We start from the raw sequence: 22,523 nt of genomic DNA on the forward strand, positions 1-22,523 counted from the left end.
GTTCAGGATGGAAACCCCTTCGTCGGTCCGGTTGGCCATCCGGCCAAACAATTGGGCCACGTCTGGGACCTCCAGGATGCTTACTTCCACATCCTGGTGGCCCTGGGGTACCGACATTTGCTCCGGTTCGTTTGGGAGGGCACAGTGTTCGAGTTTCGGGCCCTCCCATTCGGCCTGTCCTTGGCCCCTCTGATTTTCAACGGGGACAACAACACCACATGCTTAGTTTACCTTTGCCACCAGGGGGGCACCAATTCTCGGTCCCTCTCCCTGTTAGCGGAGGAGATTCTGCTCTGGTGCCAGACCAATCAGGTCCGGATGTCAGTCCAGTTCGTTCCGGGGAAATTCTCAGTCGGGGCGATCAGGTTCTCTCCACAGAATGGACCATCGCTCACAACGTTCTACAGCGTCTGTGGGCAAGGTGGGACCGTCCTCTGATCGATCTGTTCACAACTCGATTCAGCGCTCGGCTTCCCAGGTACGTCAGCCTCTTTCGAGACACGAATGCGTTCCACTTGGACGCATTCACTCTCTTGTGGAGGCTCCTCGATGCTTACGCCTATCCCCCGACATCTCTGATTCCGAGGGTGCTGGCAAAATATCTGCAGGAACGACCAAGACTGATTTTGGTCGCGCCTTACTGGCCAACAGCTCCGTGGTTTCCAGATCTTCGCGGTCTCACCCACGTAGACCCTCTACCTCTGGATCTGGACGGGGGAAGTCTGCTCCAGCCTCGATCAGGCCTCCCTCATCCACGTCCAGAGAGTCTGTGCTTGACCGCATGGCTCTTGTGCGCTCCAAACTGCTTGCACTAGGATTGCACAAGAGTTCAGTAGAGTTTTCCTTGAACGCTAAGAGGCGATCAACTAATCAGCTCTACGACTTACGCTGGAGAGCTTGGGCCACCTTCGCCTTGTCCAAGGGGATAAAGCCGCTTTATCCCTCAACACAGGACTTGGCCAACTTCCTGGTGGAAGTGTATCAAAAGAAGATTCTTTCTTCTAAGACTCTTCTTGGATACAAATCTGCCATCACTTCCACGATTGCGTCCGCTACTGGTCGCATGGTCTGAACACTTGATCAGGTCCTCCCTCATCGCTAATGTCCTTTCGGGTATTAGCAATGCAGCGGTGTCTAAACCTCGGGTTTCATTTCCCAAGGGGGATGTCTTCCTGGTCCTCAAACTCCTGCGTAGCAATGAGTTTGAACCCCTGGCAGGCATCAGTATCAAGTTGCTGATTTTTAAGACTAATTGTTCCTCATCGCTTTAGCCACTTGCCGTAGACTCAGTGGTATTCAAGCTTTGAGTGGCCTGGACTTTGACATTGAGTTCACCACACAACAGTGGTTGCCAGCATGGTCACGTCAGTCTAAGGTATGTTTCTTGGGTATATTTTCTTTTACGGTAGTACTGTTCGAAAATTGCCTGGGTATCTTAATCCTTGGATTTAAGTGATTTTGATTAAGGAGTTTAATACTCTACATATCACCCTCACACCACTCTGGTATTCTGTGCAAGAATAGTACTGTCGAGGTAAGTGTTATATTGACTGTAAGGCTTCTTTTTAAGCCTACTGTCTATATGATACTTACCGAGACAGTACTATTAGAGTTTCCCTCCCGCCTCCCCTCTTGATATGTTATGGGCTTTTTGAGGGTCTGCAGCTCATAAAGAAAGAGGACGCGCCACCTACATCCTGTAAGGGGGAAGCACTCGGACAGTGCTTGGGATCCACGGTGGCGCATGGTTATGGGAGATAATTGTACCCACTCAGCGTTTTGTCCAATTTTTTCGGCCTATAATAGATAATGTGCAAGAATAGTACTGTCTCGGTAAGTATCATATAGACAGTAGGCTTAAAAAGAAGCCTTACATTTCATTTCATTTTCAGATTTTTCAGTTTTCATTACATTGCTTGGAACATATGGTCAATTCCTCTGAGTGTAAAGCTAGCAGCAACTACAGTCGCTCAATCCAGATGTTTATTAGTAACCAGCCACCTGCACTTCTGTCAGAACGACTAATAAATATATATATGCCACAGCAGTGAAATGGCACTGCTGTGACACGGGGATGGGACGTCGATACTGTTTGTGAGCCTGCCTGTACACTAAGTTGACCTGTGTCCGTTGCAGCCTGGCTTTGAACCTGTGACCCGAGCATCACAAGTTCAGTGCTCTAACAACTTAGCTACTAGGCCCCCTCAGATGTTACTAAACACATATCTTGCTAAACTGTAATGTTATTTTGATAGAGTTCACTGTTGAAACTGTTTCAGTAAAGGGCACCATTTAAATTGCTTTTTTTGAAATGTGTTAGTCCCGTATTGATTTCATTTTGTTTGTCTGCAACTGTATTTATATGGGCCAAGATATTTTGTGAGTAGCTTTTAGCTACTTTTTATTTTCTGTGCATTCTTTTGTGGTCAGGAGTGAAATGACATCGACATTTTGTCATGTGTGTTGTTTCAGACCAAATGGTCGGGTGGATTTCCGTGTACCAGTGCCTAAGTACCCATTGAAGTGGGTAGTGAACGGCCTTTCCATGAGCCATAACTTTGGACTGGGAATCATGCGTCGACCGGTCATTGTGAGTTGCTTGTGAAAATTATGGTCTATATAAGTGCAAATGTTGCATAGCCTCTCGGTTGTTGATTCGATCACAGTCTTTTCTTCGATGAAATACGGTAAAGTTAAGTAATGGAACACGGTTGTACCCCCCCACTTTAAGACTACCTCTATCATTATAGAGACCTCATTTTTGTAGACTATGCCTTCATAGTGTCTGTACATTTGTCTCTGTTTTAAGTCTCTCCCTCTATCTCTCTCTCTCTCTCTCTCTCTCTCTCTCTCTCTCTCTCTCTCTGTCTCTTTCTCTCTCTCTATCTTTCTCTCTCTCTCTCTCTCTCTCCCTCTCTCTCTCTCTCTCTCCTCCCTCCCTCTCTCTCTCTCTGTCACTTTTATCCTAGTGTAATAAAGTTCTGAGTTCTCTCTCTCTCTCTCTCTCTCTCTCTCTCTCTCTCTCTCTCTCTCTCTCTCTCTCCCCCCTCTCTCTCTCTGTCTCTCTGTCTCTGTCTCTGTCTCTCTCTCTCTCTCTCTCTCTCTCTCTCTCTCTCCCTCCCTCTCTCTCTCTCTGTCACTTTTATCCTAGTGTAATAAAGTTCTCTCTCTCTCTCTCTCTCTCTCTCTCTCTCTCTCTCTCTCTCTCTCTCTCTCTCTCTCTCTCTCTCTCTCTCTCTCTCTCTCTTGAAAGACCTACTTTATCACATTTTTGAAGGTTGTCAAATAGAGATATCTTTGTACTTTTAAGAAAGGACACCCGTAGAACCAACCAAAATGTTTCTCTGCAGTATATGTGTCCTTTTATGATTTAGATACTTTGATCAAAGTCAAGAATCCGGCAATACATGTGTTGACAATGCAGTTTCCTTTACTGGAATGTCTCCTCTCACTTGTTTTAGACTGGTACAGTGTACAGCAAATAATTTTGATAACTGTGTAGGCACCTAAATTTTGTATGTTATCGTAACATAGCATGTTCCTGATTTAATTGTGAGAATGTTGTGCTGGTTTTAGTACGATGCTACCAGATTCATGTACATCATGGTGGAACACCCGAAAGTGATTGTCCGAGGAGAACAGATCGGTGTCCGTGTGACAGTCTTCAACTACTGGTACGATGATGATTACATTGAGGTGAGTGACTTGACAATCTGTTAAACGTTTGCAGACATTTCTATGTGTGACAGGGTGACGCAGTATTCTCCCTTCACAACAGCTCTGCACTGACAGAGCCTTGACTTGACGGCTTGAGCATGGACTATTTATAGTAGATCAACGTTTTTTGTACGAAGCTGGTTAAAAACCTGTTGTATTGATTTATCTTTGTCTATTATTAGGATTGATGAAAAATAATCTGTATTCTAGGCTGTAGCATATCACCGATCATTAGTCTTAATTTGCTGTTTACACTAATTTCCCATCTTGCAGGTGCTGGTGACGATGCATGCTAGCAAGGACTGTGAGTTTGTGATGGTGGAAGACCTGGGCTATGTCAGCTCTTACAATCCCAGAACACACAAAGGGGACCACCAGACCATTGTGTTTGTGAGTGAACTGTGCACGTACAGTGGTACCTGCTACTAAAGATTTATTTTGCTACAGTGGAACCCCCCTATAAGACCTTTAAAAATCTGAGAAAATCAGGTCATAGAAAGGAGGGAGTCTTAAAATAGGGGTAAATTTACAAAGGTTATCAATCAATCAATCAATATGAGGCTTATATCGTGCGTATTTCGTGGGTACAGTTCTAAGCGCAGGGATTTAAAAAAAAGATTTATGCAATTTATATCGCGCACATATTCAATGCCGTGTGAGATGGAATTTTTTTTACACAATACATCACGCATTCACATCGGCCAGCAGATCGCAGCCATTTCGGCGAATATCCTACTTTTCACGGCCTATTATTCCAAGTCACACGGGTATTTTGGTGAACATTTTTATCTATGCCTATACCATTTTGCCAGGAAAGACCCTTTTGTCAATCGTGGGATCTTTAACGTGCACACCCCAATGTAGTGTACAACGAAGGGACCTCGATTTTTCGTCTCATCCGAGAGACTAGCACTTGAACCCACCACCAAGGTTAGGAAAGGGGGGAGAAAATTGCTAACGTCCTGACCCAGGGTCGAACTCGCAACCTCTCGCTTCCGAGCGCAAGTGCGTTACCACTCGGCCACCCAGTGAACAGAAAGTCTGAGAAAACAGGGTCTTAAAAGGGAGGGAGTCTTAAATTTGGGGGTCTAAAAGCAGGGTTCCACTGTAACAGCCAAAAATGTCCATATGTAGTGGCACCCCCCTTTAAAGATCTCCAAACATCGGAGAAAATCATGTCTTAAAAAGACGGAAGTCTTAAATTGGGGGTATATTTACAGAGGTTATCAACATAAAGTTTGAGAGAACTGGGTCTTAAAAGGGAGGAAGTCTTAAATTGGGGGAGGGGGGGGGGCCTTAAAGGTATCCTGTTATGACAGGTATACTTTGGTCAAGATAATCAACAAAAGGGACAATAGAAGGTGTTCTTTCATGGAGGATGTCCTCTCATCGGAGGGGCCTCATATTGCAGGCAGTGGTACCTGTCACTAGAGGTCTCGTTTTAGACCTGCCCAGAGTGTCTTTTCGTGACAAGTGATATTTTGATTAACTGAACAGCCGTGGAGGTAATTTACTTGTTCTCAGAGGGACCTCACACGACAGGTGAAGTTTTACTGATGATGATAGTGACATTTCAAGTTGTGGCTATTGTAAGGTGCACAGCAAAGGTGTTCTTTAACAGTACCCATGGTTGTGTTGTGTTTCTTCATTGAGCATCCAGGTCATACCCGTTAGTGCTTCTACCTGTATGTTTTTGTTTTCCTCAAGTCAGATATTAAATGGGAGAAGTTGATTTCTATATCACAAAGCTCGTTGCATGAAGCTTTGGCACTGAATTTGTGGTTAAAAGACTTCACAAAGTTATTGTGAAGTGAACTTGAGGCTCAAGAAAGGAAGGCCTTTACGATAGACAAGGTACAGCCCACTCCTCTTTCTTCGTTTGTTAAGACTGCTTGAGATATGAAGAAAATATGTTTAAAGGTTGTTTTCGCAGTTATCATTGTGTTTGATGTTCACATTTCAGTTGGAGCCTGGAGAGTCCAAGGACATCTACATGCCGATTGTTCCTGCCATTGATCTGATGCGAGGAGAAATGAATTTTCATGTCAGCGCCACAGCTTTCCTGGCAAAGGATGATTATTATGGGACTATGCAAGTCATTGTAAGTTGCTTCCCCTTTTTCTGAAATAACAATATGTCCTGGTTTAATCACTAATCTTGTTTCTTTATATGGGGTTTTGTAAGAATTCTTGCAGAATGTCGGGATTAATCTGCTTGAATGACATCACCTTACTAACAAAGCATCACTTGTCATGTCTAAAAATACACATACTCATCAAGATTTTGCATTAATGTACATAGTATTAAACAATGGCGACTGCACGTGAGAGGGAACAATAAAGAGACCAAAAAGCAATGTACTCACGTTAAAATGATGAACACGGAACGAATAACAGCGACGTTTTGACCTAAGGTTCGTTCCGTGTTCGTCATTTTAACGTGAGTACATTGCTTTTTGGTCTCTTTAATGTACATAAACAAAGCCCAAGTTACAAGTATTTAACAGATGTACTGTACTTATATATTCCTAACAGTTTAACAAAATTCAGTGGGCATGAACGTTTTGATCAGTGTTTTATATTATATATTGATGATGTCACAATTTGCATGTCAGTACAATTTCTATAACCTTGTTGAAGTGGGGGCAACCATGAAAACCCATCACTGACTAAACAAACTAATATAAAAATAGCATTTTTGGATCTTCCTTGTACTCTGTGTCAAAGATTAACAGGCATGCATGCTTTTCTTTTTTTTTTCTCTCTCTCTCATCTTGACTAACACAGCCGGATGGAGTGATAAACTACTATCACATACCCTACCTGGTTGACCTCATTCGCTTTGCCACCATTGATGTGCCCGACTTCAAGGTGCCCGTGCCCGAACAGTTCCGTGTGCCAGGGCAGTGGCGATACAGCCTGTACATCCCTGGTTCTGCCCAGGCATGCGTGTCTTCTTTTGGTAAGCTCTGAAGTGATGGTGCTTTGCAATTTGAAATATTCATGCATGTCATGTTTGTGGTGGTGTCAGTCCTGAGACGGTTGTCGTCAACCTTGAAGAGTGTGTGCCCATGCACACAGCAGACATTCCCTGCTAAAATCAGATTTTGACAAAGAAAAGCTGCACCAAACACAGTCTTGCTGGAGAGAAAAGACGACCTCCTTGAACACGAAAAAAGACACGCAGAAACTGTGGCAACCAACTGAGTCACTGAATGAAGACAACTCTGACAGGTGAAAAACCAAGGGGCGGGGATGTAGCTCAGTCGGTAGCCCGCTGGATTTGTATCCAGTTGGCCGCTGTCAGCGTGAGTTCGTCCCCACGTTCGGCGAGAGATTTATTTCTCAGAGTCAACTTTGTGTGCAGACTCTCCTCGGTGTCCGAACACCCCCGTGTGTACACGCAAGCACAAGACCAAGTGCGCACGAAAAAGATCCTGTAATCCATGTCAGAGTTTGGTGGGTTATAGAAACACGAAAATACCCAGCATGCTTCCTCCGAAAACGGCGTATGGCTGCCTAAATGGCGGGGTAAAAAACGGTCATACACGTAAAATTCCACTCGTTCAAAAAACACGAGTGTACGTGGGAGTTTCAGCCCACGAACGCAGAAGAAGAAGAAGGTGAAAAACCACGCTTCAAACCAAAGTCTTTGCCAAATTATTTGAGATCAGATCTAAAACTAGACGTTGTGATCCATTTCCAGAATGATCTCAAACTTACATCGCTTAAAGCAGTTGCTGCTGTTAACTGTTCTGCTACATTTTTTTCTCTCTCTTTTTCTTCATTTCCCTTTCTGTAATTTCTTAATGTTGCATGGACAATTGTTTGTCTGAAAATCAAATGTTCCTGTAGTCAAGGCTAGCTGTAATCATTGCTGTTTGAACAGTCATATAGGGGTAGAGAAATACTGACGGCACCTATACAGCATCTGGTGTTACAAATTCAACAGTTCAGTTTCTATGCTAGAGGGATGATGTCCCACTAATACATAACTGTCTTTAATCAGGCTGAATAATATTGAATAAAAAAACCAAGAAAAGTTCGTTATTGGAACGTGGGGGTTGCGCCTTTGAAAACAAAGCGCCTTCCTTATAGTCCCAAAAATACGGTTGGTTTTTGGTTTTTGTTTGCTTAACGCCCAGCCGACCACGAAGGGCCATATCAGGGCGGTGCTGCTTTGACATTTAACGTGCGCCACACACAAGACAGAAGTCGCAGCACAGGCTTCATGTCTCACCCAGTCACATTATTCTGACACCGGACCAACCAGTCCTAGCACTAACCCCATAATGCCAGACGCCAGGCGGAGCAGCTACTAGATTGCCAATTTTAAAATCTTAGATATGACCCGGCCGGGGTTCGAACCCACGACCTCCCGCTCACTGGGCGGACGCCTTACCACTAGGCCACCGTGTTGCGGTCAAAAATACGGTAGTTATTGAAAAATAAAACATTCTCAAAATTGAATGAACAATGTTAAAACTTCAAATATTCTATTGCTTTTCACAGGTGACATTGTCACACCTGGATTCTTTGAGAATTACCTGAACGCAGAGAACGTGCTGTGGCGGCCGTACGGAGGGGGAGAACAGATCACGTTCAACTTTGCCTACAACCTGATGACGCTGCAGTTCATGAAGAAATACAACCAGCTCAGCAACGAGCGACTGGCCATAGCTCTCGATGAAATGAACATTGGTGAGTAGTGAAACAGTGATACATGGTGGAGGTGGATTTTTGGTGGGTGTTTTTTTTTTGTTATTTCACTTCCTCCTTTGATTTTAAGCTACTGTTTTTGATCTGTAGGACAGAAGATAAACATGTAATAGGTTTCTGCTCTTTTTCAAATGTATTTGAATTTTTTATTCAAGAGACTTACTAGGTTAAAGATGCAAAACAGAGTGTGCTTTTACCTAATACATGTAGTGGATGAAAAAGAGATTATGCTGAGGAAGTTTGGACAGAAATATCTGCTGTTTGTAAATATAACATGCTTTCTGACTGAGTATATCTATGGCTGAGGGCATATCTTGAAGAAAAGATGAGTCTGAAAATCATTTTGTTAATGGTTGTGTAATGCCAAATGGTCATTTGTTTCAGCATTCCAGAGAATGACAAGTTATATGAACCCAGTGGAAGGATCATTCAAGATGTTCAGAGATGACCCAGCTTCAAGCCTGTGGTAAGTTTATCTGTTTGTCTGTCTGTTCCTGTCTGCCTGCCTGTATGCAAGCATACCCATCTGTGATTCCATCCAGGTGTGAATGTGTACTGATTCAAAGCTCAGGTTGTTCCCTAAAAGTTACAGGTTCTTTTTTTTTTTAAATGTGTGTATCTGTGTGTTTTGTTGTTGTTGTTTTTTTGTTACATGGTGAGCTTTTCAGGCATATCCGTATCTGTGAAAATCACCTTTCATGAATTATACTGGTATGGGAAAATAACCAGCCAAAACTCTTTGTGGGGTTTCCTCTAATCACTAGGGGTCTTTTCATTATTGGTACAACAATATTATTAGCATTTTCTATCTAATTTGTTAGGCTGACGGCCTTTGTGGCCAAGACCTTGCATTGGGCCAGGTTCGGAGAGTGGGAGAGGCAGCTGTTTATCTCCGTGGATTTGCTCAACACCATCACACTCTACATGTGCTCGCGCCAAAACCAGACCACTGGTGCTTTCATCCCTGACGATAATCCTGCATATGATTACAAAATGGTGGGTGGTTTTGGTGTGTGTTCATAAGTGTTTGTTGTTGAGGTCTGAGGTATATGTCTTATAGACTCAGAATAAAGGTACACTTTTATTATTAGCACACTATATTTTGACCAATTGCAGCGATACAGTAACACTGGCTTTTGTGAGATGTAGTTTTTCTGGGACTTTTCAAATCTACATACAATCTGTGTGGGCAGAAATAATTGGTAAGGGGCAGACTTTTTTTTAAATTTTGAAACAGCTCACAATGTATGTGTTTGCTTTTGAGGCAGCCAAGACAGATGAATAGCGCATTTTTTTTTCATGATGGTGTCACAAATTAAAATGTGTCTGTGTGCATTTCAGGCTTCTCTGAAACAGGGTCAGACCGGCCTGAAGATGACAGACCCTATTGCTCTGACTTCATACGTCCTGATTGCTCTATACAAGTTGAAGGATGTCAGTGGGGTATGTTGTAATCAGATCTGTTGATTGTTCTTGTTGTTGTTGTGGTTGTGTTTTGGATTGCAATGTTATGTCATATTTTGCTGCATGGGGTGTCTGTGTTATGCTGTGGCTTACTTTACTTACTTTCTTTTATTTTTGGACTTGGCATCTAAGAGGTTTGTTGTTGTTGTGGTTGGTGTTGGTGATGTTGTTGTGTTGTTGTTGTTGTTGGTTGTGGTGGTGGTGGTGTTGTTGTTGATAATGATGTTTGTTGTTTTTTTCATTTTTTTCTCATTTTCATTTTTCATTTTTCATTTCATGGTGTTGTTGTTGATAATGATGTTTGTTGTTGTTGTTGTGGTTGGTGTTGGTGATGTTGTTGTGTTGTTGTTGTTGGTTGTGGTGGTGGCGGTGGTGGTGGTGGTGGTGGTGTTGTTGATAATGATAGTGACTACAACGATGGTGATGATCTGAACACAGAGCAATACATGTACCCAGTTTATGCATACACAGTTCCTTTCTTGCAATTTGTTCTACAGCAGTCCCTGCAATGTACGGCCCCCGGCGTGAGCGGACACCTGACATGTACGGACACATTTGCTCGGCACGGAGTGTTTTCCTTCTATATTTGCCCCCCCTTAAACGGACACCTGCAAAACGTGGACGCGGACACTCATTTTCGGTCCCAACAGCAGGTCATACCTCCAATGTACGGACAGACCATCGTCAAATTTTCACCACAACAAAATCGATAACAGAGCAGTCCGGCTCTTGGTACAAAGATCACAGCCGCAATGGTGTGATGACAGTCACTGATAACTTGAGTGCACGTGTACCCATCGTGTGTCTGTGTGTAACCTCTTTCATTGACAAGATACTCTTGTTTCCCCTCAGCCTTGACCAGTGAGTCGGTTGCCTAATCTATGAACCCTTCAGTTGTCTTGCTTTGTCAAAAGTTACGACACAGTCAACTGGTTTTGCTCTGAGTGAACAGTGCAGCTGGCCTCTCTGGCCACAGCCCCCAACAGTACATGGCTGGAGGGAGTGAGAGAGAGAAAGGGGGAGGGGGGGTGGAGGGTTAGCTGGCTAAACTCTGTGGGGTGTCCGGTGTCACCGCATATGTCAGCAGGAAGAGCATTGGAGAGAAATAGAGAGGTGTACTCTTCCACACAATTTCCAAGCATCAGTTGTCACGGCTTGGGGTAGGCATTAGTGAGGGAGAGTGGGAGCTGTGTTATGTACAGTGTATTTCCGACTGAAGAGTGAAAAGTCACTGCCATGCCACATGATCGGCATGCAGTCAATAAAGCCAGACAAGAAACAAATAAATTACTTGATTATGACATGCAGCTCTATCTGCTGCTATTTATTCAAACTGGTTTTCAAGCTTATTCTTGCAAAGCATCTGCACACGCTCCTCTGTGCTGTGTTTGTGTGGCTGCTTTCGTATGTCAGTGCATGGTGAGTGTGTTCACTGCCTTGAGGATTTATTTTATCTCTTCTTTTCAACACTTTTCATACAAATCCTTTTTACAGAACGTTTAAAGAAGTATTAGGAGTTTATTGTTATTGTTTAGTAGCCACAAGAAGTGATTAGCATAGACTCAATCCTGTTGTTTGTGTGTCTCTGTGTGAGTGTATGGGGGAGGGGGTGGTGTGGTCACCCCTCCCGTGACCGGACACCTGCAATGTACGGACAGTTTTGCTATGGCCCAAGGGTGTCCGTTCATGAGAGGGACTGCTGTACATGTACATGTATTTTGCTTCAGTGTCTTTGTAATTTTACCACATATCAAAGAGGACTCTTCCATATAGATGGTTATTGTCTGCCTTTCAAAGATTTGTCCCACTAAATTGTCATGGCTACATGGGGATGTTAATAAACTGGACAGATCAAACGTTTACATTTTCTTATGATTTTGTAAGAGATTACTTTTGCTTAGGAGGGGTCTCTTTGCAGGTATGTACAGTGGAGCCCCCCTTTTAACACTGTCTACCCCACCTATGTTGACCCATTTTTTTTTTAGCCGAGACCAGCTGTGCTGCAACAGGTCACTCAGAATTGTAGTAGCTGTGTTGAGACTGTGTATCAGCACGCTGGAATGCAGGCGTTAGATCGACGTTACAGGAAGCGACTGAAGCTAACAGTCTGAGCGAATATATCCGTACCTGGTGAGATAGAGCCAAATGAGTGGGTACGGATATATCCGTACCTGGTGAGATAGAGCCAAATGAGTGGGTACGGATATATCCGTACCTGGTGAGATAGAGCCAAATGAGTGGGTACGGATATATCCGTACCTGGTGAGATAGAGCCAAATGAGTGGGTACGGATATATCCGTACCTGGGAGACAATGAGTTAAGACCTTAAAAAATCTGAGAAAATCAAGTCCTAAAAAGGAGGGAGTCTTAAAATGGGGGTAAATTTACAGAGGTTATGAACAGAAAGTCTGAGAGAATTGGGTCTTAACAGGTATGGAGAATTAAATTTGGGGGTCTCAAAAGGGGGGTTCCTCTGTAGCAAATTTAAGGAATGACAGTCGTGTTGCTTTGTTGTTCAGACTGCAGCTCATTGCCGTGACAACGCAAAGCGGCGTGCAGTGGATTACCTGGTGTCACAGGTAGACAACATACCAGAGGATGAGGTTTTCATTCTGGCCATCTCATCGTATGCTCTCTCCTTCGGAAAGCAGGGGCGCATCAAGAGCATAAACAAACTGTTTGCACAGATGAGAAATGACTGTGAGAATCTGTTGTTGTTTTTGGTGTGGTTCAGTCTTCTGCTTATAGCCTGAGTGTTACGTTCTTGAATGTGTTATCTCAGTGTCATCATCGTGGGATCACTGTCTGTGTATCTCTATGTTTCACTGAGCCTTTCTCATCTTTACTCCCCTTCCCCCCCCCTCTCTCTCTCTCCCCCCCCTCCCCCCCTCTCTCTCTCTCTCTCTCTCTCTCTCTCAAGCAGACCACTGCTTACTCTATTACCCTCGTTAAATAAAGAATTGTCATTGTCTCTCTCTCTCTCTGTCTGTCTGTTTCTTTCTCTGTCTGTGTCTTCCTCTGTCTGTCCCTCTCTCTCTCTCTCTCTCTCTCTCTCTCTCTCTCTCTCTCTCTCTCTCTCTCTCTCAAGCAGACCACTGCTTACTCTATTACCCTCGTTAAATAAAGAATTGTCATTGTCTCTCTCTCTCTGTCTGTCTCTTTCTCTGTCTGTGTCTTCCTCTGTCTGTCCCTGTCTCTCTCTCTCTCTCTCTCTCTCTCTCTCTCTCTCTCTCTCTCTCTCTCTCTCTCTCTCTTCATCTCTCTCTTGCGCTCGCGTGCGCACACATTTTCTCTCGATTGCTCTTTCTGTTTTATGTGAACAATTTCCCAATGACTGATCCTCCTTCCCTTTCTAAAGTCTATAGCCATCAAGCAATGGTCTTAAGTGTGAACCATTTGTTGGTAGAAATTTATTTCTTCTTCTTTTTAAAGTAAAACGGAGTAAGACACTCTTACTAGAATAAGAGGATGGTAATCTCCCACACAGTAAGTAGCGACTTTTTTTCTCGTTTGTTTTTTTCGCAGCGAGTGCCTTGTACTTTGCTGACCAGAAGGTCTGGGAGAACCCGTCGGAGTTTCTGACCAACATCCGCTACCTCAAGTCTCGGCAAGAACTGATGAACGATGCCTACGCTGTTCATACCACAGCCTACGCCCTCATGTCGTACATGAAACAGCGTGAGCAAGACAGCAACACCACCTCTCTCATGGCCTGGCTTCACACCATGCGGAACACCATTGGGGGATTCTCCTCCACACAGGTGGGTTGTGTTCATGTCTCAGGTAGTGCAGGTTGTTAGCTGTTCAGCGAAACAGCAGTATTATGTTGAGCAAGACAGCAACATCACCTCTCTCATGGCCTGGTGTCACACCATGAGGAACATCATTGGGAGATTCTCTCCCACATATTTTATTGCCATGGAGGTAAGATGCTGTGTGAATTCGCTATCCAGGACTCAGAATGGCAACATCTCCACAGAACAGCTTTATAAGAATAGTTATAATGTTTAATTAAGCTCGACTTCCTCTCCCAAATCAGCATGCTAAGACTTGTCCTGAATCAGAACGATTAATTTAACATGCCGTTTTGTCGTATCTCTGTGCAGGACACCATCATCTCCATGGAACAGTTTTATAAGAATAGTCTTGATGTTTACTTTAGCTGGACTTCTTCTCCCAAATCAGCATGTTAAGATTTGGCCTAAATCAGAACAATCCGGCAATTCAATATTTAGTCTCTAAGAGCACATTCATAAGTTTATCTTGTTGTGCCCCTTTATTAAAACATACATTTCATGGCTTTGTAATCTGGTATTTGAATAAAACACTGTTTAAACCAATCAGAACGATTAGCATGCAGCTTTCTCGTATCTCTGTGCAGGACACCATCATTGCCATGGAAGCCCTGTACGAGTTTGCGGCCCAGGACAAGAATCGCAACATCTTCAACCTGGACTTCACCATGTGGTCCACGTCCTCTGCGGGCTGGAAGAGAACTGTGGCTCTCAGGCAGGACCACTACACCTTCCTCACCAAGGACTGTGTGAGTGCTCAACTGCACGGTTGTAATGGCATAGGTCTACCTACAGTGTCAGTCGGTCAGAAATATTCAGTTACCAATCCAATTGAACATCTTCTTCTTCTTCGGTGTTCATGGGCTGAAATTCCCACGTACACTCATGTTTATGCACGAGCGAGTTTTTACGTGTATGACCGTTTTTACCCGGCCGTTTTAGGCAGCCATACACCGCTTTCAGAAGACGGATGCTTGGTATTTTTGTGTTTCTGTAACCAACCGAACTCGGACATGGATTACAGGATCTTTTCCTTGCGCACTTGGTCTTGTGCTTGTTTGTATAGATGAATGGGGATAAGGCACTTGCAGATCTGCAGATAAGTTGACCTACGAGATCGGAAAAATCTCCACCCTTAACCCACTAGGCGCCGCCGGGATTCGAACCCGCAACCTTCCACATTGGAGCCGGATATATTATCCACTAGCCCAATGTGCCCGTCTGTATATGTGCTCAACTGCATGTTTGTGATGGCATAGGTCTACCTACAGTGTCAATCATTTCTGGTTGGCTTTATCCAAAGCACTGAGAAATAAAGGGAAGTAAGCGCTCTAAATTCATAGAACATGTGCAAACGAGTACGTGAAAGTTATGCTGAACCAATCTCTTGGCACCTGAGAGAATAACGCGCATTGAAATGAACAAGCGACTTTCATCCTCTTAAATGTCACAGAACTGACCAAATTAATGATGGTACATTAAGAAATAAAACTTGCACAGCACTTTTCAAGAATCATTAAATGAAATCAAATCAGGGGCGCATGATCATATTATCCTCATATTTTTTATTTTATCAGTAGCTGTAACAGGCAACCAGGCTGAAGCTCCTGTATGTTTCTCCTAAATATAGCCTTTGCTCAGTTCACAAACCTTATATGATGCCTATCACTGTTCATTAAAATGTTCTGTTTCTTGAAAATGTATGCGCAACAATGACGTTTGTTTTCTCTCCTTGCAGATTCCAGTGGTGTGGGGAGCTATAAGGTCCAAAGCACAGGGCATAGGAAGAGCTCTGCTACAGGTAAGTGGGACGTTCTGTCTGTCTGCTTGCCTGCCTGTCTGTCTGTCTCTCTATCTATCTCTCGGCTTGCCTGCCTGTCTGTTTCTATCTGTCTGTCTGTCTATCTATCTCTCGGCTTGCCTGCCTGTCTCTTTCTATCTGTCTGTCTGTCTGTCTATCTATCTCTCTGCTTGCCTGCCTGTCTGTCTCTATCTGTCTGTCTGTCTCTCTATCTCTCTGCTTGCCTGCCTGTCTGTCTCTATCTGAGGGTAACCTCACTGGACTGTAAATCTTATCCAATCCAATCCAATCCAATCCAATCCAATCCAATCCAATCCAATCTGTCTGTCCCTCTCGTATCTAGCTGAAAGAGAGTAATACATGTACAGTTTTCATTAAAACCTAAGTGTGTATGGCCGTCTGTAAACCTCTCCCCACCACGATTCCCCTCTCTCCCTTTAACTGCTAAACAATCTAATAACTATTTACATCTCACAGGCACCTAAACATATAACTGGTGATGCTCTAACCGTTCTCTGTAGTTCCAACTCCAGACTACCCTACAATTCTTTTGTTTCCGAATAAAACTGCAGAATAGTCAACTTGATGCATTCCTGTGCTGAAGCCATTTGGCAGGGAAAAAGCTCAATGGATTCTAAACCAGTTGTCTCGATCGGCCTTGGTTCGATCCCCACGTTTGATGAAGGATTTATTTCCCAGAGTCAACTTTGTGCAGACTCTCCTCGTTGTGCACGCATACACACGATAAAGAACCCAAGTTCACTGCGAAAGTCTCAGCGCTTGGAAACATGAATACATGCATGCAGTAAAAAGAAAGAAAGAACAAAAAGGGTAGCGCCGTATACTGTATGGCAGCTCGCTTTCCCCTGTGAGAAAGCAGCCTGAATGTCCATGAGGGTAACCGCACAGGACTATATGAAATCTTATCCTCTTAACCTCATCCTTATCCTCATCCTCATCCTCATTTGTCCTCTTTTCCAGCTAACAACAACAGTGAACGTGGAGTATGAGTTCCTCCTCAAACCGACTCAGCAGGTGGACATGACAGACAGATCAGAGGAAGCAGACCACATTCGTTTCTTTGATCTCATCATCGAGGACATACAGTGGCATGGACGCAATTTCTCTATCATGGAAATGAGGCCATGCGTCACGTATGTATTACAGTGAAGTTCCCCCTTTTAAGACCCCCACATTTAAGACTTCCTCCTTTTTAAGACCCTCTTTTCTGTTCATAGCCTTTGTAAATTTACCCCCATTTTAAGACTCCTCCTTTTTAAGACCTGATTTTCTGTTCATAGCCTTTGTAAATTTACCCCCATTTTAAGACTCCTCCTTTTTAAGACCTGATTTTCTGTTCATAGCCTTTGTAAATTTACCCCCATTTTAAGATTCCTCCTTTTTAAGACCTGATTTTCTTTTCATAGCCTTTGTAAATTTACCCCCATTTTAAGACTCCTCCTTTTTAAGACCTGATTTTCTGTTCATAGCCTTTGTAAATTTACCCCCATTTTAAGACTCCTCCTTTTTAAGACCTGATTTTCTGTTCATAGCCTTTGTAAATTTACCCCCATTTTAAGATTCCTCCTTTTTAAGACCTGATTTTCTGTTCATAGTCTTTGTAAATTTACCCCCATTTTAAGACTCCTCCTTTTTAAGACCTGATTTTCATAGATTTTTGGAGGTCTTAAAAGGGGGTTCCACTGTACTCACTGGCAGAAATAGTAAAAGTATGTGATGTTAGTAATATAAATGGAAGTTTAATCACGGCAAAACGGCACAGATTTCTGCATTAACGTTCTGCAGGTACCTGTAGATGTTGATTTCTGCTACTTGAGTGAAAATTGATTCTCAGAGAGTCTCTGGCATGGACTTTTAAGAACACCCTATGATAGTTAATAGCTTGCAGATGTCTTTGTAGCAACAATCTTCAAGCAGTGGGAAAAATATACCAACCGAGTTTTGCATTACCGACAGGTATCTGAATCATGTAATTCTTTTCCAGGTGGCTTTACACTGACAGAGGTCATACCACCGGAATGTCGGTCCTGGAGATTGATATTCCCACCGGCTATGTCATCATGAATGACACGCTGCGTGACTATGTGCGCTCAGGCGTAGTGCCAAACCTGAAGAGAGCTGAGTTTTATGGACGCAAAGTTGTCTTCTATTTTAGTTATGTAAGTCTTTGAGTATCTGTGTTAATAGATTTTATTTATTAAGGTTAGTTACTTGATGAATTGAAGGTTACTTTGCATACTGAAATTGTGTATGAACTTATCTCTTTCTTTTGTCTCTTCTCTCTCTCTCTCTCTCTCTCTCTCTCTCTCTCTCTCTCTCTCTCTCTCTCTCTCTCTCTCTCTCTCTCTCTCTCTCTCTCTCTCTCTCTCTCTCTCTCTCTCTCTCTCTCTCTCTCTCTCTCTCTCTCTCTCTCTCTCTCTCTCTCTCTCTCTCTCTCTCTCTCTCTCCCCTTTACTTTTTATTTACTCTTGCATTCAGCTCAAAAAGTTTTCCATAACTTTTTAGGTGGACACAAGTCGTACATGTGTCTTTTTCCGTGCTGACCGCTGGTACCCCGTTGCTAACACCACCATCCAGAATCGCATGAGGGTTTATGACTACTATGAACCAGGTTTGTGTGTGTGTATTTTTGTTTGTGTGTGTGAATGAGTTATGTGAGTACCTGTGTGTGTGTGAGTGGGAATTTTTCATTAGTCTGTGTGTGTTTTTATGTGGCTTGTGTGTGTGTATTTCTGTGTGAGTATGTGCATGCGCAATTGTGTGTGTGTATTTGTGTGTGTGAGTATGTGCATGCGCAATTGTGTGTGTGTATTTGTGTGTGTGAGTATGTGCATCAGGCGCACACAGGCGTGTGTGTGTGTGTGTGTGTGCATGCATGTGCGTGTTATGCATTAATGTATGTGTGCTTGTGTGTGCATATTTTTATTCTGTTAGTGTTATCACTTGCTAATGTGTAGCTACTGTGAAGGAGACAGCATGGAAGCTGGCATGTATGTCCACTAGTCTACCAGTTCAGTTCAGTTCTGTCCGTAGATGAAGGAGGAGAGGAGGTACAGCATGGGATGAAGCACTTTTGCAGTCCCCAGGAGCCTTGCCACACTGAGGCCAATTATAATTGACTACCATAAATTCTAAAGGAGAGTGGTTTAATGTTCAAGGATTTTAAGACAAGCCTTCCAACTAAACTTATGAAAAGAGTTTCAATTTGTTTTGGGGATTTTTGTAAGCCTCAAATGCCATTAAAACAAAACAAAAAAGACAAGAAAGGTTAGTTATTTGAACGTTTACTCATCAGCAAAATGAAACATTCACTAGTACTTCAACTTATTGGTCTTTCAAGTGCACGGACATACAAATGATAAAGAGACAATCAAGTGGAAAAGAAGTAAATGCCTTTGACAAAATGTTTGCATAACTTGATGGATGAAATCTTCTTTCAGGCATGCACAACACAACGATGTACACGACCTTCAACCTGTTCCAGCAGAACATCTGCTACAGCTGTGGATCCTACCAGTGTCCTTACTGTCCCTACTTCAATGTTGCCATGGTGATAAAAGCGACCTTCACCCTTGTTGGACTCATTTTGGGATTCTTGTTAAAGTGTTTCATACTAAGGTCGTAATACACAGGATGCATGCTGGAGTGGTTCAGAATCTGTAAGTGTGTCTTGGTGGAACAATTGTTTGTGACGTTTTTCTTTTACTGAAACACTGATTATGACAGCGATTTTGGACACTTCTCTTCTGGAAAATAGAGGAGATTGCACAACTTCAGGTAGCAACAAATTCGACCCATTCCTTGTGAAGTCCAGGTTAGAAAAATTGTGGCGTGTAAATCTCAACTTCATGTGGGAAAAATCATGGGATTGTCTTTTTCTTGTCGATCGCCTTTTACACGTCTCTGAGTGTCATGTTGGATAGTCTATGCCAGGTGTTTTCTACTAGTAATAGTACTGTGAGTTGACTCTGGGTTATAATTAGCCAAATAAATCAAATTGGCAGCATTTTATGGACTACAAGGCGGTAAGGTGCAAATACCCACCCACCCCCCTTGCCCATATGCTAATTTTGGAGCAATTTGAAAGAATTTCAAGGAGGAGGGGGAGGGGGTTACAATATTTGTGACAATAAGTGCAGTGATCTTGCTGCACCTGCTTAATTGTCCTCTTGATGGGAAGACATGTACATACCTGAGTGTAAACCTTTGTTTGATCATCAGATGCCTCTTTATAGTTGTAGGTTGCACAATTGAAAGTCCATTTGCCCCTGCTGGTTTAGGTAAGAGTTTCTTCACATATTTGCAAAAATTGACGATACCTTGTTTTCATTGTAAACCATCTTGGCAAACTCCGCAGATCTGTCCCAACTGTTAGGTGAGTTAGGAGCATCCTTCACTTAGACACACACTAAACATCTACAGCCCTGCATGCTCCTTTCTGTGCAGAGTTGGCATTTGTGTACACATTAAATTTTAAACTGCCATCTGTGTTAATCTACAAAATGAATCCCTTTAAAAAAAGAAATCCCTCCTTGTACATAAAGCAACAAGGTTGTAGAGTTGTGTTGCATGTACAAGTGGAGGAATTCTCTTCCCCTTGTGAAGCCTGAAACAGGCTGGTGTTGGTTGATAAGATACAGTTGAATTGCTTTTCCAGATGCTCTGTTAATAACCTCTGTAGAGTTACCTCCAGTTTAAGACCCCCTCCATTTTATGACCAGATTTTCTCAGATTTTTTAACGTGGGAGTTCCACTGTAATTGGTTCACATGGGAAAGATATATCGTACCTCTGAGAACAGATTTGACTCAGGTACACAAATGAAGATGTTACTTGCCCCTCACTTCCCTTTCCTCATGCTTGATAATATCAGTTAATAATAATAATAATAATAATAAATAACTTTTCTATAGCGCGAGTCCCATCAATTGGCTCCAGGCGCTTTACAAATTCATTATAGAATAAACTAGCACAAATCAACAAGCATACAAAGCATACATTTAACTGAGACATAACACCAAGAACCCAAGCACTAAGCAAAACTTAGCGTACAATGTTAAAAGTACACACACACACACACACACACACACACACACACACACACACACACACACACACACACACACACGCACGCACGCGCACACACAAAGATACCATTGACAAAGAGACCATAAAGCACATACAGGGTAGAGAGTTCCAAAACAGAATAGAGTTGTGGAGAGTCTACTCAGGCTAAGCAAAGGCTTTACGAAACAGGTATGTTATACGACTCTTTATTTTCTCTTCTTTTGTCTGCTTGGTTTTATAAACCTTGCAGTGTTTTCAAGAGCGGCCATAATCTTGGATATGTCCAAAGTGCAAATGTGTTGTTTTTCTTTCGTGTAAAGATTATAAATTGGTACATACGAAATTTATTCATTTAGCATTCAGATATGTTTGAGGAAGCTCCATGTACATGTATTTGGTTTCATGATGACAAATTCAGCATTAGATTTAATTAGGATGCTGTTTGTGTGCATATGGATTCTGCAGAATGCGTACACATGGGTGTGATTGGTGTGTACTGGTGTGCATGTGTGTGTGTGTACATGTGTGTGAGTCTGAATGGATGCTGTGAAAAGAGCACATTAACAAGAGATATTGTGAGATAAGGTGTGCTTTTTTTCTAATGCAAAATAGGAAAGTAGCTGTCACCGAACTCTGGATCTAACTGTGTTGAACTGCCGTCTCTCTTGTTTACCATAATGCTTGAATACATTGCTGTACATTTCTTTGATTTATATTTACCATGTCTTTTTACACTCCATGAAAGTCAATAAAATTAATATGCAAAATTTCCTGACCAAGTTTTTCCGCATATAGAGGTAAATATACAGACTGTATGAATCTGTCTGAGAAAACAATGTCATCAGGTCTTAAAATACCCCCCGCGGGTTAGGGGGAGTCCCATATTGGTTGGGACGAGAAAGAATTTACCCGATGCTAACCAGCATGTCGTAAGAGGCGACTAACAGGTTCTGTTTCTCCTTTTACCCTTGTTAAGTGTTTCTTGTATAGAATATAGTCAATGTTTGTAAAGATTTTAGTCAAGCAGTATGTAAGAAATGTTACGTTCTTTGTACTGGAAACTTGCATTCTCCCAGTAAGGTCATATATTGTACTACGTTGCAAGCCCCTGGAGCAATTTTTTGATTAGTGCTTTTGTGAACAAGAAACAATTAACAAGTGGCTCTATCCCATCTCCCCCCTTTCCCCTATCCCATCTCCCCCTTCCCCCGTTGCGATATAACCTTGAATGGTTGAAAACGACGTTAAACACCAAATAAAGAAAGAAAGAACGGTCTTAAAATGAGGGATGTCTTCAATCGAGTGGTTGTTGAACTTTGCTGGATGTACACCACTCAGTAAAGCCGAGTGCAACAGGTTCTCATCGAACAGTACAAAGTGTGGTAGATCACTTCATGCAACGGGATGAATGGCACTCAGCCTGGAAACTAAACAATATAGTCTATTCTCATGCAACTGCTGAACTAAGCATGATAAACAGAAGGCTGTAACCGTGTGAGTTTAGCCATGCAAATGTTCTGTGAGAAGGTTGTAGCTAATTGACGATGTTCGGGGAAAAAAACTCTCAGGTTTGTATGGGTTGTGAAAGAGTTAATACCCTTGATTTTAATAATAATAAATAATAAAGTGTATTTATATTGCGCCTATCCCTTACAAAAAACAAAAATATTTGGCTCTAAGCGCATTACAACATGTGTAGGGACTTGGTACAATCAAGTCTGACAAATACAATAACACGATATACAGTCGGTCTCTTAGTGAGACAAATAATCCGCACGTGCTCCTTGTCCACGTGTCTCAGACACACCCCTTGCTAGTGACTGCATGGCCTTTAATGTCACGTGTTTCAGACACACCCCTTGCTAGTGACTGGCCTTTAATGTCACGTGTTTCAGACACACCCCTTGCTAGTGACTGGCCTTTAATGTCAAGTGTTTCAGA

General features: G+C 42.7%; 1 protein-coding gene across 2 annotated transcripts in view; it reads left to right on the forward strand.

Annotated features, from left to right (window-relative positions):
• The window catches only part of LOC138965688 (CD109 antigen-like), a 45,784-nt gene extending 24,432 nt beyond the window's left edge, over positions 1 to 21,352 (forward strand). For both annotated transcript variants that reach the window (XM_070337871.1, XM_070337865.1), the window contains exons 21-37: positions 2,473 to 2,590; positions 3,577 to 3,696; positions 3,991 to 4,107; positions 5,681 to 5,818; positions 6,504 to 6,678; positions 8,229 to 8,417; positions 8,820 to 8,901; positions 9,257 to 9,431; positions 9,777 to 9,878; positions 12,420 to 12,600; positions 13,426 to 13,661; positions 14,282 to 14,443; positions 15,433 to 15,495; positions 16,477 to 16,649; positions 17,501 to 17,675; positions 18,022 to 18,127; positions 18,957 to 21,352. In XM_070337871.1, the coding sequence (XP_070193972.1) occupies positions 2,473 to 2,590; positions 3,577 to 3,696; positions 3,991 to 4,107; positions 5,681 to 5,818; positions 6,504 to 6,678; positions 8,229 to 8,417; positions 8,820 to 8,901; positions 9,257 to 9,431; positions 9,777 to 9,878; positions 12,420 to 12,600; positions 13,426 to 13,661; positions 14,282 to 14,443; positions 15,433 to 15,495; positions 16,477 to 16,649; positions 17,501 to 17,675; positions 18,022 to 18,127; positions 18,957 to 19,141 (2,497 nt within the window). In that variant the 3' untranslated portion in view covers positions 19,142 to 21,352. The remainder of the gene's footprint in view (positions 1 to 2,472; positions 2,591 to 3,576; positions 3,697 to 3,990; positions 4,108 to 5,680; positions 5,819 to 6,503; positions 6,679 to 8,228; positions 8,418 to 8,819; positions 8,902 to 9,256; positions 9,432 to 9,776; positions 9,879 to 12,419; positions 12,601 to 13,425; positions 13,662 to 14,281; positions 14,444 to 15,432; positions 15,496 to 16,476; positions 16,650 to 17,500; positions 17,676 to 18,021; positions 18,128 to 18,956) is intronic.
• The last annotated feature ends 1,171 nt before the right edge of the window (positions 21,353 to 22,523 follow it).

The sequence above is a fragment of the Littorina saxatilis genome, linkage group LG1 (genome assembly GCF_037325665.1).
Source record: "Littorina saxatilis isolate snail1 linkage group LG1, US_GU_Lsax_2.0, whole genome shotgun sequence".
In the NCBI taxonomy this organism is placed as follows: domain Eukaryota; kingdom Metazoa; phylum Mollusca; class Gastropoda; order Littorinimorpha; family Littorinidae; genus Littorina; species Littorina saxatilis.